This window comes from Geotrypetes seraphini, chromosome 4, assembly GCF_902459505.1.
Source record: "Geotrypetes seraphini chromosome 4, aGeoSer1.1, whole genome shotgun sequence".
NCBI lineage: Eukaryota > Metazoa > Chordata > Amphibia > Gymnophiona > Dermophiidae > Geotrypetes > Geotrypetes seraphini.
The window spans coordinates 197,136,699-197,150,699 of record NC_047087.1 but is presented as its reverse complement, the minus strand read 5'-3'; the positions used below and the strand labels follow the sequence as shown (position 1 = coordinate 197,150,699).

The 14,001-nt window shown below is 42.9% G+C and overlaps 1 protein-coding gene across 1 annotated transcript in view; it reads left to right on the top strand.

Annotated features, from left to right (window-relative positions):
* CDH23 (cadherin related 23) overlaps positions 1-14,001 on the top strand; it is a 1,673,137-nt gene that overhangs the window by 1,276,150 nt on the left and 382,986 nt on the right. The window contains exon 33 of the mRNA XM_033942780.1: positions 1,581-1,583. Coding sequence (XP_033798671.1) covers positions 1,581-1,583 — 3 coding nt within the window. The remainder of the gene's footprint in view (positions 1-1,580; positions 1,584-14,001) is intronic.

Here is a 14,001-nt window from a genome sequence, read left to right as displayed (position 1 = left end):
TGCCAACATTTAATTTCTGGGCATAATGCCAACCAGTGGTGTAGCGAGGGTGATATGTACCCAGGGCGGTGATACCCCTCCCCCAACCACTTCTACGCCCCCCCCATCCTCTCCTTCCCCACCCGCCACACGTGCACCCCTTTTCCCTTCACCTTTTTAATGTTCCAGGCTTGAGCAGCAACCCCAACCTGCTGCTCACACCAGAGTCTGTTCTTCCTCTGATGCCACTTCCTGGGTGCGAGTCCAGGAAGTGACATCAAAGGAAGAGCTGATGCTAGCGCGAGCAGCAGGTTGGGATTGCTGCTTGTGCCCAGAATGTTAAAGAGGTAAAGGGTACAGAAGGGGCGTACACGGTAGGGGGGAGGCGGCGAGGAAGGAGTGAGGGGGTGGAGAGGAGGAAGGGTGCCGGCACTCCCAACAAGACGGCACCCGAGATGGACCATCCCCCTGCCCTTCCCCCAATACTACACCACTGACCCTGACAGCAGTCAGCAAAATGTTGAGCACTGCCGGCTGAATATCAACCCCTATGTGTATTTGCAGAATAGTGCTTAGGCAGGTTTTTGGAATTAGTCTAATCATTTATGCACATAGTAGGCATGTAAATGTCCGTGCCTGTTTTATAGAATTGCTCCATTTAATGCAGATCATTACATTGCACGTTTGCAACTTGTATGAGTCCAGTATCAAAGGGGAAACATCCAGATAACTCTGGGAGTTATGAGGCCAGTATTCAGCTGGCACAGGGCAGCACACTGTCCGCCCAAAACCAGCACTCAACCTGGATGGTCAGTGCCAGGCCCTGAATATCAGCATTGAATATCAAGTTTTATTTTTAGCTGTGGCAACTCAAATCAGTTAAGCCGCTATTTAGCATTAACTGGTTAAGTGCTTAGTGGCTAAAGGTAGTCCTGCTATTTATTTGGCTTTTTTAGCCTCGAAACATACCCGGTTAGGCACTGAATATCCACGCCTGTGTCTAGCGATATAGCTGGTTAGAGGCTCGCTGGTTAGTGCAAATATTCAGCAGATAGCTGCCTGTTTCCCGCTGAATATCTGCAGTTAGGTGCCGACATGCTATTTAACTGGCCAGCAGTCAGTCCTGGCCAGATAAATAGTTTTGAATATTGTGAGGGTGGGGGTATCTCTATATTTCCTTTAGTCACATCTATGCTCTGATATTGAGTGACATTATCCGGGTAGTGTCACTGAATATCATTAGAGACCACCTCGGCACTATCCGGGCAGCGCCACTGAGTATCACTAGAGACCACCTCGGCATTATCTGGACATGCCCTTGAATACTATTAGAGACCACTTGGCACTATCAGATAGTGCCAGAGCAGTATGGCAGCAAAAGAAAGGCAAAGCCAGCAAAATTCATTCAGCTAAGCAAAAACTAACTTTATCTGGCTGTCAGACTGAATATCACCTCTATCTATCTAGCAGCAGCACCCACCTCTGAATCTAAATATTCAGCACTGGCCAATATCCGATTACCAGTTCTGAATATTGTGATATATTTCAACCACAGTGGTCAATGTTTTATGGACCTACTGGCTGCAGAGGCAGAATATCAGAAGGTATGATTTCTGATTTGAGGCCATCATAATTTTGCTTTGCTCCTCTGAGTAGTGTCAGAAGCAGAATCCGTTGTGCTGGTACATAAAAATATGAGGCTATTTATGGTGCTCATTAAAATGAGATACTAACAGCTGTGGTTTTAGAGCCAGGCAGAGTGTGGGTAGTTCTCCACAGCAGCTTTGTCAGAATAACCTAGATTCTGACATACGAGTATAGCTCTCATTCCCATCAACAATGTATGAAATCTGCAGATTTAAGGTTTTGAGAAAATTGTCAGGTAAAGAAGTTCAACAAAATTCACCAGCTCTTCACCACAGACAAGAATGGGTGAATGATTCTGAAAACTGTCAAAGACGATGGCTTGGCAGCCCAGATTATCATGTAGTCACTCAAATAATAATCAGGACTACAATTTAAATGAATACCTTGCAGTTCTTCAGTACTTATCTTTACAGGGGTAATTATATAATCAACAAGTGTGTGAGGCAGTATTTTACAGCATATGCTCAAGTAGGTGCTTAGAAATTCACCTTCATATATACATGACAGGTACAGGTGCCTTTATTTGATATACTGTAAAATTACAATGCATAGTAAATTGATGCGGTCTATAATTTAAAAAAAAGAAAAGAGCTCCAATAAATTAAAGGAAAAACACACCCATAAAACCCAAAGAAAAGACAAGCACTCTAACAGTCACCCAAGCAATCATCACTGTAAATTTCTACAAGGCCTTAAACCTCCTAGATTTAATTTTTCCTACTTTTTTCTTTTCAAGCCTCCATGATGCAATTAAACTTGTTTTTAAATAAATAAGCTTTCAAAATTCTCTTAAAATGATTCAAAGACATTTTGGCTCGGACTCTATAAATGGGTCCGGTATCGGCAGCCACCAAAGAAGTGGCCGCAGATCATGTGTCAATCACGTACCGGCACCGACAGTTTGTACAATCACAGCTGTTTTTTAACATAGGCGCCTAAAATGTATGCCAGCATTTTGAAGGCCTACGTTTAAGTCGCCAGTCTTATACCTACAGAGGCGCATAGGGATGCCTAGAGACACCTAATGCCACCTCTGGTGCAAGCCATGCCCCCACCAGCCTTCGGCATCCCTAGGCATCCCTATGTGCCTCTGTAGGTGTGAGACCAGTGCCTTAGAATGGCACCTTCAATTTTTTATTAGAAACGTGCCACCTGATTGGTCAGCTAGGCAGTGGTAGGGCACCTACCATCACCTAACTGCAGCACTTCCTGTACAGAATTCCGGCTTTCTTAATTGTCAGAGGAAGGATATTCACAATTTGGGGCCTACATAGAAAAAAGCCCCTTTCCTAGTTGCTTCCAGTCTCGCTTCTTGTATCCCTGGAACAACCAACAAATTCACCTCACTAGATCTTAAGGTTTTTGTAGGTCTTTAAGGTTTTAAGGTTAAAAGTAGGCATCAGAAAAATATTGCACCTACTTTTGATGCAATATGCATTCAATGGTCACAGAATGAATGGAGCTGAGGTGAGATCAGCAATTATGTGGGTAATTCTATAACAATGCACCTATATGTGGGTGCTCAAAGGGCACCTGATTGGCATAATTGCTATAGAGGAGGGGTGTTCAATGTCCTTGAGGGCCTCAGCCTAGTCATGTTTTCAGGATTTCCCCAATGAATATGAATGAGATCTATTTGCATACAATGGAGGCAATGCATGCAAATAGATCTCATGCATATTCATTGGGGAAAATCCTGAAAACCCAACTGCATTATGGCCGTTGAGGACCGAATTGAGCGCCCCTGCTATAAAGGAAAGTAGGCACCTTTTCTCTCTTATAGAGTATTAGCATAACTAAGAATATTTGCCTGTATGCACTTAGGTATCAGCCATAGAGCTAATGTAAATATATATACCTAAGCAGTACATACAAATCAATCTCATGCATCTTCATTGTGGAAATCTTGAAAACCTGACTGGATTGTGGCCTTCAAGGATGGTGGTTGCTAACCCCTGCTTTAAAGAATAGGATCCTACCAGGCACCCGATTATAGAATTGCCCCCATGCGTGTATGTTATCAAATATACACACATAAGCACTAATTCTTAGTTGGCATGAAAACACAGAAAGTTAGTCCTGCTTTGGAGATAATACACATCCTGCTAATCCATCTAGTACTGCTTCACAGCTCAGCTGAGGAATCTCATTGCATCTTGTGAATTGAAAGATTGGCACTTGTTCTGGGTACTGCCAAATTACTACATGTGTTTAAAGGATAGGTCTCTTAACAATGAGTGCATCCATTCATGGAGACAGCTCTTGTTACTGCAGGCTTTGTTTTGTCTTTGTTTAGAAGGGTTAAAAGAACCTAGGAGCAACTCCAGCAGAAAGCAATCAGGCTGGGCAGAAATCCTCAGCCTGCATGTTTTCAGTTTCTTTGTAATATGCTGACATGTACTGGGTAATTCCAAGCTGTGAATCAGAATACACTGCAGAAATGTTGATATGGGCAAGTAAAATTTGGGAACAAAATAAACTGAAAACTGTTTTTCTCACCCCTCCCTTCTGTTTTTTATTTGTGCTTTCCTCCTTGCCTGCCAACAGAAGGTAAGCGAAGCGTTTACTTCCTCTCCATGGTTATGCATATGGTAATTTCTGTTGGCTTTGAAAATAGCTTTGGGTGCCTTTTAAAAAGGAAAGTGTGAAATAGTAAAAAAAAAAATAGGTCAACTGTGCTTGGCTCATCTGTGCCGAACAGCCTTCGTTGTCATTAGGAGGACATGAGTTTGATTCCTCATCTACACAATTAATGTTTAAAACATTTTTATATCATGCATCTAAAATTTTCTGTGGGTTACGAAATATGGCTGCTCTTTAGACCACCCAGAGATAGAGGTATTGTACCCTCAATATGTTCATAGCCTCTGGAAAATAAAGGGTGTCAGCCCACCACTGGAGAGCTCCAGAGGGAGCTCTGATTCATGTACTCTAACTGAGGATGGTCATTCTTTTGGCTGACCATAGTTGGGAGGAGGCACATAACAACGGCTTCTACTAAAGGATTTTATATATATATTTGTTAAACACAGGGACTATTTCATAATTGTGTTAATTGGAATACAGCTGCCTATTCCCCAGGGTGTGAGAAAGAATAAAAGGTAACGCCATAAGTTATGGAGTGCACACAAGAAGTGTGGAGCGCAAAAATACTTAGAAAACAGCAATTGGCTGCAGCTGTTTGGGCTCCTGGGCTTGAGGGCAAGCATTGTCTATGCCAGTGGTTTTCAATGCAAGGCCCATGAGCCAATGGCTCCCCTCTGAGACTTCTGGGGTTTCCCACAATGATTTGTAGAATATCATCCTCTACTATCGGGATCCGGCATTTTTTATACCCTTTTAGTTTCGAGTGCTGCACTCTTTGGGTTATGGGTAGCGTGAGTGAAGTAAACATACTGCCTTCGGTGGCCCTGGAAGCTTCCCCATTGCTAAGGCTTTCTTTCCCCGAGGTAGGAAACTGTAACAAAGGGAAAGCTTCTGGGGCTGTCAAAGGCAGCACGTTTACTTTGCTCATGCTCACTGCGGCCCGGAAGAGTGCAGCGCTAGAAATGAAAAGTGAAAAAGCACTGAATTCCGCTGGGGGGGGGGGGGGGGGGAGAGGGTAGTATAGAGATACTGGACAGTAAAGATGGGGAAGAAAGGATAAGAAGATGCTAGACCTTTGTGGGAAGAAAGAAGGAAAAGGAAGGTCAGTGATGCCAGCTCATAGGAGGGGGAAGGGAAGGAGAGAGAGATGCAGAGCAGGGATGGAAGGAAAGGAGGGGAGAGAGAGATGTTAGATTGTGAGGAGAGGAGAGAGATAGCAGACCACGGGAAGGGTGAAAGGGAAGGAGGGCAATGACGAACAAGGGGAAGGGGAGGTGGAGGGAAAGAAGGAGAGAGAGATGTCAGACCACAGTAGGGAGGAGGAGGAAAGGAAGACGGGGAGAGATGCCTCCCAAGTGCAACCACACATGTAGCCCAGATGATTCCACAAACTTTTCCAAAAATCCAAAATCAGAGAGCAATCACAAACATAGTCCGGTTGATATTCAAACCATGAAAGTAAGGCTAACTAATTCCCACAGTTGGCACTGACCATGGATATTCAGTGCCAGGCCATTTATTTTTGGCCAGTCGATAGCTCTGACCGGCTAAGTTTATAGTTGTCAAAGATAGAACCACTATTTGCGCAGCCTGAATTGGCCACTAAATTTGGCCAGTCAGTGCTGAAAATTGCCAGTTATTATGTGATATAGAAACATAGAAACATGATGGCAGATAAAGGCCAAATGGCCTATCTAATCTGCCCATCCACAGTAACCATTATCTCTTTCTCTCTCCAAGAGATCCCACGTGCATATCCTAGGCCCTTTTGAATTCATACACAGTCTCTATCTCCACTACCTCTTCTGGGAGACTTCTTCCATGCATCTACCACCCTGTTAAAAAAAGTATTTGCTTAGATTACTCCGGAGCCTATCACCTCTTAACTTCATCCTATGCCCTCTCACTGCAGAGTTTCCTTTCAAATGAAAGAGACTCGACTCATGCGCATTTACATTACATAGGTATTTAAACATCTCTATCATATCTCCCCTCCAAAGTATACAGATTGAGATCTTTAAGTCTGTCCCTATGTGCCTTATGATGAAGACCACATACCATTTTAGTAGCCTTCCTCTGGACTGACTCCATCCTTTTTATATCTTTTTGAAGGTGCAGCTTCCAGAATTGTACACAATATTCTAAATGAGGTCTCACCAAAGTCTTATATAGGGGCATCAATACCTCCTTTTTCCTACTGGCCATACCTCTCCCTATGCAACCTAGCATCCTTCTAGCTTTCACCGTCACCTTTTCAACCTATTTGGCCACCTTAAAATAATCACATACAATCACACCCAAGTCCCACTCTTCTGTCGTGCATGTAAGTTCTTCATCCCCTAAACTATACCATTCCCTCGGGTTTTTGCAGCCCAAATGCATGACCTTGCATTTCTTAGCATTAAATTTTAGCTGCCAAATTTCAGACCATTCTTCAAGCTTTGCCAGGTCTTTCTTCATGTTATTCACACCATCCGGTGTGTCTACTCTATTGCAAATTTTGGTATCTTCCTCAAAGAGGCAAATCTTACCTGACAACCCTTCAACAATATCGTTAACTTTTAACCATTAACTGGGAATACAGTCGACCCCCCTGAAATTCGTGGGGGTTATATTCTTAGAGTACCCACAAATTGTGAAAAACCGCGAATATTGGATGTGATATAAAAAAAATGCCTCCCGTCAAACCCTTTCAAACCTCCCGACTGGCTACTTCCAAACCTTTACTATATATGGAAATTTAGTTGAATTTACATTAATTTTTATGTTACAAAATTAGTAAATTATATCCATAAAATCTTGTTTCCCTCTGATTATCACATATAACATAGACATCTTAAACAGCACTCTTTATTGCATAGGTAGCTTCTTCAACACAGGAGTTATAGGGGTACTCCTAGGAGCCCCTGTGATTAATCTTGCAGCGGAGTTGATAAGTATTTGCAAAGCTCTCAAGCATTTGCAAAGTCTTTCACAACTCCTAAGTATAGTGAATTACAATAATCCACCCTATTCAGGGTCAATGTCTGAACCACAGTACGGAAATCATGTTCTGGTAATATTGGCTTCAATTTGAAGTTGCATGTATCCCACCCTGATTATTTATAATATTTGGTTTTCCATTGTCAAACAGCTATCCAAGCACACTCCCAGGACAGTCATCTCCTTTTTTACCGGCAGTTTTTCCCCCATAACAATCACATTTTCCAACTCAAAATTATCTCTTTGGCCTTTCACCACCATTACTTCCGTTTTGTTAATATTTAATTTCAAATCATGTTCACTCATCCAACTTCCGATCATTTCCATATACTTTTTCAAGCAAAGATATATATTAGGGATGTCTTTTATCGGGAAAAAACCAGAATATCATTGGCATATATTCTGTATTGCACACCCATAGGGCCTGATTCTTTAAATGGTGCCTAACTGCACCTAACTTGTAGGTGCTGGTCTACACAGTGGTCAATCAACAGTTAGGCATCCTATATAAAATCATGCTTAGGTGCACCTACGTGGACTTAGGCATCACTAGGCATCATTGAGTAGGTACTTATATTTTAGGACAGGTTTTACCTGGCCTAATTTACTGGCGCCTAATTCATACGCCTAGTGATGCCTAAGTTTACCATGCCTGTTCTCCACCACTCACCATGTCTTCTTTTCAGGTAGGATTCATTAGGTATTGAAGGGCACCTGGACTTAGGTGTCGCTAGATGTCACCCTGATATCCACACACAACAGATAACCTTTCACCCAGCTTGGATGCCCTGGCTAAGCGTCAATAACCACACTATTTAACCAATTTAAAAAAACAGTCACAGAGGCGCAAAATTTATATATACCACGTATCCACAAGGGTTCCAAGAGGAAGAAGATCAAGGAACCGGCGTGGCTCACTGTAGCAGTGAAGGAAGCGATCAGAGACAAGATTTCGTTTAAGGAATGGAAAAGGACCAAAAACAGATGAAAACTGGAAAAAGCACAAACAACATCAAAGCAAGGGCCATAAGGTGGTAAGAGGGGCCAAAAGAGACTACGAAGAAAAAATAACCAAGGAGGCCAAAAACTTTAAGCCATTCTTTTGATATATTAAGGGAAAACGACCTTCGAAGGAAGCGGTGTGGCCATTAGATGACCATGAAATAAAGGGAGTACTAAAGGAGGACAAAGCCATCGCTAACAAACTGAACACATTTTTTTGCATCTGTATTTACCGAAGAGGATAATCCAATATACCAGAAGCCAACAGGCTATACACAGGAAATGAAGATGGGAAACTGACAGTCAGTCTAGAAGAGGTATGCAGACAGATTGATAGTCTTAAAAACGATAAATCTCTGGGACCGGACAGCATCCACCGAGGGTAATCAAGGAACTGAAAGGGGTTATAGCTGAACTGTTCCAACTAATAGCCAATCTGTCGACCAAATCTGGAAAGATTCCGGAAGACTGGAAAGTGGCGAATGTTTTGCCGATTTTGAAGAAAGGTTCAAAGGGAGATCCAAGAAACTAAAGACCAGTGAGTCTGACTTCAGTACTGGGAAAGATGGCAGAAACCCTGATAAAGGACCACATCATCGATCACCTTGACGGACACAAACTGATAAGGACCAGCCAGCACAGCTTTAGCAAAGGAAGATCTTGCTTGACAAACTTACTGCACTTCTTTGAAGGAGTAAATGGGCAGATAGACAAGGGTGACTCGGACGACATCGTATATCTAGATTTTCAGAAGGCGTTTAACAAGGTTCCGCATGAACGTCTACTTCAAAAAATTGCGAGCCATGGAATCGAGAGTGATATACTCATGTGGATTAAAAACTGGATGGCGGATAGGAAACAGAGAGTGAGGGTGAATGGACAATAATCAGACTGAAAAGTGTCATGAGTGGAGTGCCGCAGGGTTCTGTGCTCGGGCCTGTGCTCTTCAACATATTTATAAATGACCTAAAAATTGGCACGCCGAGTGATTACATTTGCGGACAATACAAAGTTATTTAGAGTAGTGAGGACACAGAAGGATTGCAAAGACCTACAAAGAGACATAAATACGCTCGACGAATGGGCTGCGAAATGGCAAATGACATTTAACGTGGATAAGTGCAAGGTGATGCATGTTGGTAACAAAAATCATATGCATGAATACAGGATGTCCAGTGCTATACTCAGAGAGAGCCCCCAGGAAAGAGACTTGGGAGTACTTGTAGACAAGTCAATGAAACTGTCCACACAATGCGCAATGGCAGCGAAAAGGCAAACAGAATGCTAGGAATGATTAAGAAGGGGATCACAAACAGATCTGAAAAGGTTATCATGCCATTATACCAGGCCATGGTATGCCCCCACCTGAAGTACTGCGTCCAACACTGGTCGCTGTACATGAAAAAGAACATAGTACTACTCAAAAGGGTCCAGAGAAGAGCAACAAAAATGGTTAAGGGAATGGGGGAGAAACTGAACTTGAAAAGAGAAGACTGAGAGGGGACATGATCGAAACATTCAAGATATTTATGGGAATTGATTTAATAGAGAAAGAGAGATTGTTCACCCTCTCCAAGGTGAAGAGAATGAGAGGGCACTCACTAAAGTTAGAAGGGAAAAGATTCCATACAAACGTAATGAAGTTCTTCACACAGAGAGTGGTAGAAGCCTGGAACACTCTTCCAGAGACTGCTATAGGGGAAAGCACCCTTCAGAGATTCAAGACAAGGTTGGATAAGTTCCTACTGGAACAGAACATATGCAGGTAAGCCTAGATTCTAATAGGGCACTGGTCTTTGACCTAAGGGCCGCTGCATGAGCGGACTGCTGGGCATGATGGACCACTGGTCTGACCCAGCAGTGGCAAATCTTATGTTCTTAAGATGAGTTGCATGCAAAATTTACCCCCTCTTTTACGAACACATAGCACAGGTTTTAGCGCCGGCAGTGGCGGTAACTGCTCTGATGTTCATAGGAATTCTTATGAGTGTCGGAGCAGTTACCGCTACTTCTGACGCTAAAACCTGTGCTAAGCATTCGTAAAAGAGGGGGGTTAGTTAGGTGTTACTAGACATCCGCAATTAGGGCACCTAACCTAGGCACCATTTATAGAATCAGGCCCATGTCTCAACTGCAAATAAGAAAACCACTCTTGACTGCACAAGTCATAATTTTCCTTTATAGAATCATATGGCAGAAGGGTAGGCTCATCATTCTCTAATAAATCGGATATCATAAGCAAGCCATTGACTCTCCATCACTTATAAACATTGACAATTATACCTGGCTAAAAATCTCTACTGTCCACAATAGGTAAATATTTAGAACAGTGAGAATGAAGGCCGAAGCGCTTGTGGAGTACAGCCCATGCTCGGTGCATTATTTTAAGGAGCACATGCATGCATAGAAGAAGGGGCAACTGCTGCATGCTAGCATGGGTAAGGTGACCATATGTCCTATTTTGAACAGGACTGTCCCCTTTTTAGATCCCCTGTCCCGTTGTCCTTACATACAGCTTCGGGACACCGAAATGTCGCGTTTTAAGGGACAACATCCCAAAGTTGTGCGTGGGGACAACGGAACAGGTGATCACTTCCCCTCCCTCTAGTGCCGAAGCCTCCCCCCCTGGATCAGGCCCCGCTGCTGCTGCCTACCGCTGCTTCAAACATCCCACCCCAGTCCGCTGCCACTGCCGCACACCGCAACTAACAAGAAAGAAGGTCCAGGTGCCGGCCCACAAACCTTTTTCCCGACATCAATTCTGACGTCGGAGAGGAAGTTCCGGGCCAGCCAATCGCTGCCTGACTGGCCCGGAACTTCCTCTCCAAGATCAGAATTGATGTCAGGAAGAGGATTTGTGGGCTGGCGCCTGGACCTAACTTTGCTTTAGTTGCGGCGGTCGGCAGCGGACTGGGGTGGTGGTGTTTGAAGCAGCTGTAGGCAGCAGCAGTGGGGGCTGGTCCGGGGAGGGGGCAGGCTTCGGCTTCGGCACTGGAGGGAGGCAGGCAGGTTGGCTTTAGCGCGGCAGGGAGGGAGGGAGGTAGGCTGGCTAGCTTCGGGGAGGGGGTGGAACAAAGGCTGGAAGGCAGTGAGGGGGACATAGGAATGAGCACTGGGGGCACTAAGGACATGGGAAGGGGAGCTAAAGACATGGGAAGGGGAGTACTGGGGCACCAAGGACAGACATTGCATATTTTAAAGTCATCTGCCTTGACATCTTTGAAAACCCCCCAAATATAAATGATAATTAACATTTTCTCTGCGTATAGTGTGCATTGTGTTTTTTAAATTTATTTTTTGATTACCATTATGAATTAATAAGATATTATGTGTATATGAAAAATGAATGGAAGAAATTGGGGGCGGGGCTAGAGCAGGATTGGGGGTGGGACTGACAATTAATAGATGTCCCGTTTCGATGAAAAAAATAAATGGTAACGTTAAGCATGGGGCAAATAAGATAAAGCCAGAGGTGTCCTGTGAGAACTTTCTAAAGAGACATCACAGAAATTTGAAGATCCAAAAATCCAGTCACGAACATAACACAGTTGATAGACCGTATTATAAGACCTCAAATCAGGGAAGCTCAAGCCCCCATCCCTATTTCACAACTGCCAAATGTTCTAGAGCCAATCTTGGTTTCTTTGTACAGTACTCCAAAAAAAGAGACCTAAGATCTTGTTTCACAAGTGCAAATCCTTAGGTCTTGATATTATCAGAAGATGCTGAAATTAATACCTGTTCAATACCTGCTCACTTACCTGCTCAAGTCTGCCTTCTCTTCCTGGTTCTTGCTGTTTTATCAGCCTGTCATCTGTTTGATGTCGTAGTGTCTGTTTCTGATCTGCCTGCCATTCCACCCTGACCTTCTTCCTGCCCTTGTGTGTCTGGACCATCTTGCCCTTGGCCTAGCCTCTGAACTACGCTCTGACAGACATGAAATAAACACAGTTAGATTGCATCAATTTATTTGCAAACACTTGACATAAATATTTGTGGTGTTTCATTGCGTTGATATACAGAATTAAACTCCACTCCCCTGCTTTATATTTTTGATATGATTATAAACAGAGGGTCTCTAAACAGCAAGAGGATGGAATCAAAGTAAACCATAAATGACTCACACTTCAAAATAAGGCACAGTGTAGGGTTGCCATATGGCTCCAGAAAAAGGAGGACGGATTGAGACAGCCGGGTTTTAGTCCTATTGCTTTCAATGGATGTAAAATCCAGATATCTCAATCCATCCTCCTTTTTCTAAAACCATATGGTAACCCTAGCACAGAGGTGTATAACCTACGTGGAGCTACAGAAAGGCTTTGAGGCAGTAACCTACACGAAGCCCCAGGAAACCTGGATGATTGACTGTAGTAAGCAACCTAAGATTAATCAGATTCTAAAGAAATGGAACCATTTATTTGACCAAGGAAGCAACAGTTTTCCGAAACCCATTCAGAAAATCCCACGCTTCCTGAAAGAGTGAACAGAGGGATAGGTTGGGCCCGTTAAAAGATTCTGGAGGGTATGTTCTTTCTTTTCCCACCCACGCTTTTTTTCATGTTTGAAAAGTGACAGCATTTCCTCCCGCATAAAATTAGAAATCAGAGGCTCTAGTGATTTGAGCTGCGCCTGCAGGCTACTGCTTTATATGGATAAATGCAGATGAGTCAGTGACTCCTAATTCTGTATCACTAGGGTTTCTGTTCTCTCTGACCTTTAAAAAGCAACAGTATGGTCCGTCTTTTTCACTGCATTTTACTGTCAAATTAGAGAGCCTGGTGGAACATTTCATCTGTGTTTATATATTTTTTTTTTCTGAAATGTGCTCCGGCACTAGTTGCTCGGACTATACTTTGAAATAATAAACTTCTAGGTTAGTGCACAGAAAAAAAAATCTTGGTTCCTTTTTGCTTTATTTGTAGTCATATTTGGCCAATTTGTTATATGTTTCAAGCTTTTTCCAATTTATAACATTTTAATTTGTGCAAGAAGATCTTTGCATGTGTAAATTGGCTTTATGTATATTAATTCATGGGTTAATGGGCATTAAATTGAATTTGTATGCATTTGTTTGCTCAAGTAAAATTAATGATCCAAATGCATACTAATGAATTCATATCTCTAAAACTGCAATATACGATCTGGGTATTCTCACCAGGGCTGGATTTAGACATAGGCAAACTCAGCACATATCTAGGACCCAGATCTTTAGGGGGCACCTTCCAATTTGTTCAGAATGATTGCTAGAGTGACTGGACATTTTTCAGAGTTTAGATTTTTCTATAACTTTCAATTCTGTCTCCTGAATGAACCTACTCTGCCTGCTTCCAGTGCCATTTGCGGCAGCGACTGTAGGTAGGATCCAGCCAATGGGAAGCCAGTAGGGATGGAAGCACAAGGGTGAACTGGAAAAGTTATTGTGCTGTATAAGGGAGGCACTGGCTGATCTTAAAGAGAGCCAATGAAAATTTAAAGAGAGCCAATCACGGCAGAGCAAATTCGCTTCGACCCATTGCAGGTTTTATTTATTTATTTTTATTCTTGTACTATTGAGTGAATACTAACCTGGACCCCTGAGGAAGGCTTTTTGCCGAAACACGGACCATGTAGGGTCCATAACACACTACATGTCAGTTATTCATGAAGTGGATTTTATTTTGGATTTGTAATTTTATCTAATAAACGCCTCATCAAGATCATTGTTTTCCATAGGCTGTTCTTCTTTTGTATTTTTGCCCGATTCTAAAAACAGCACATGAAGTTAGGCAATGGTAGGCAGCCTACCACCGCCTAACTTAATTGGTT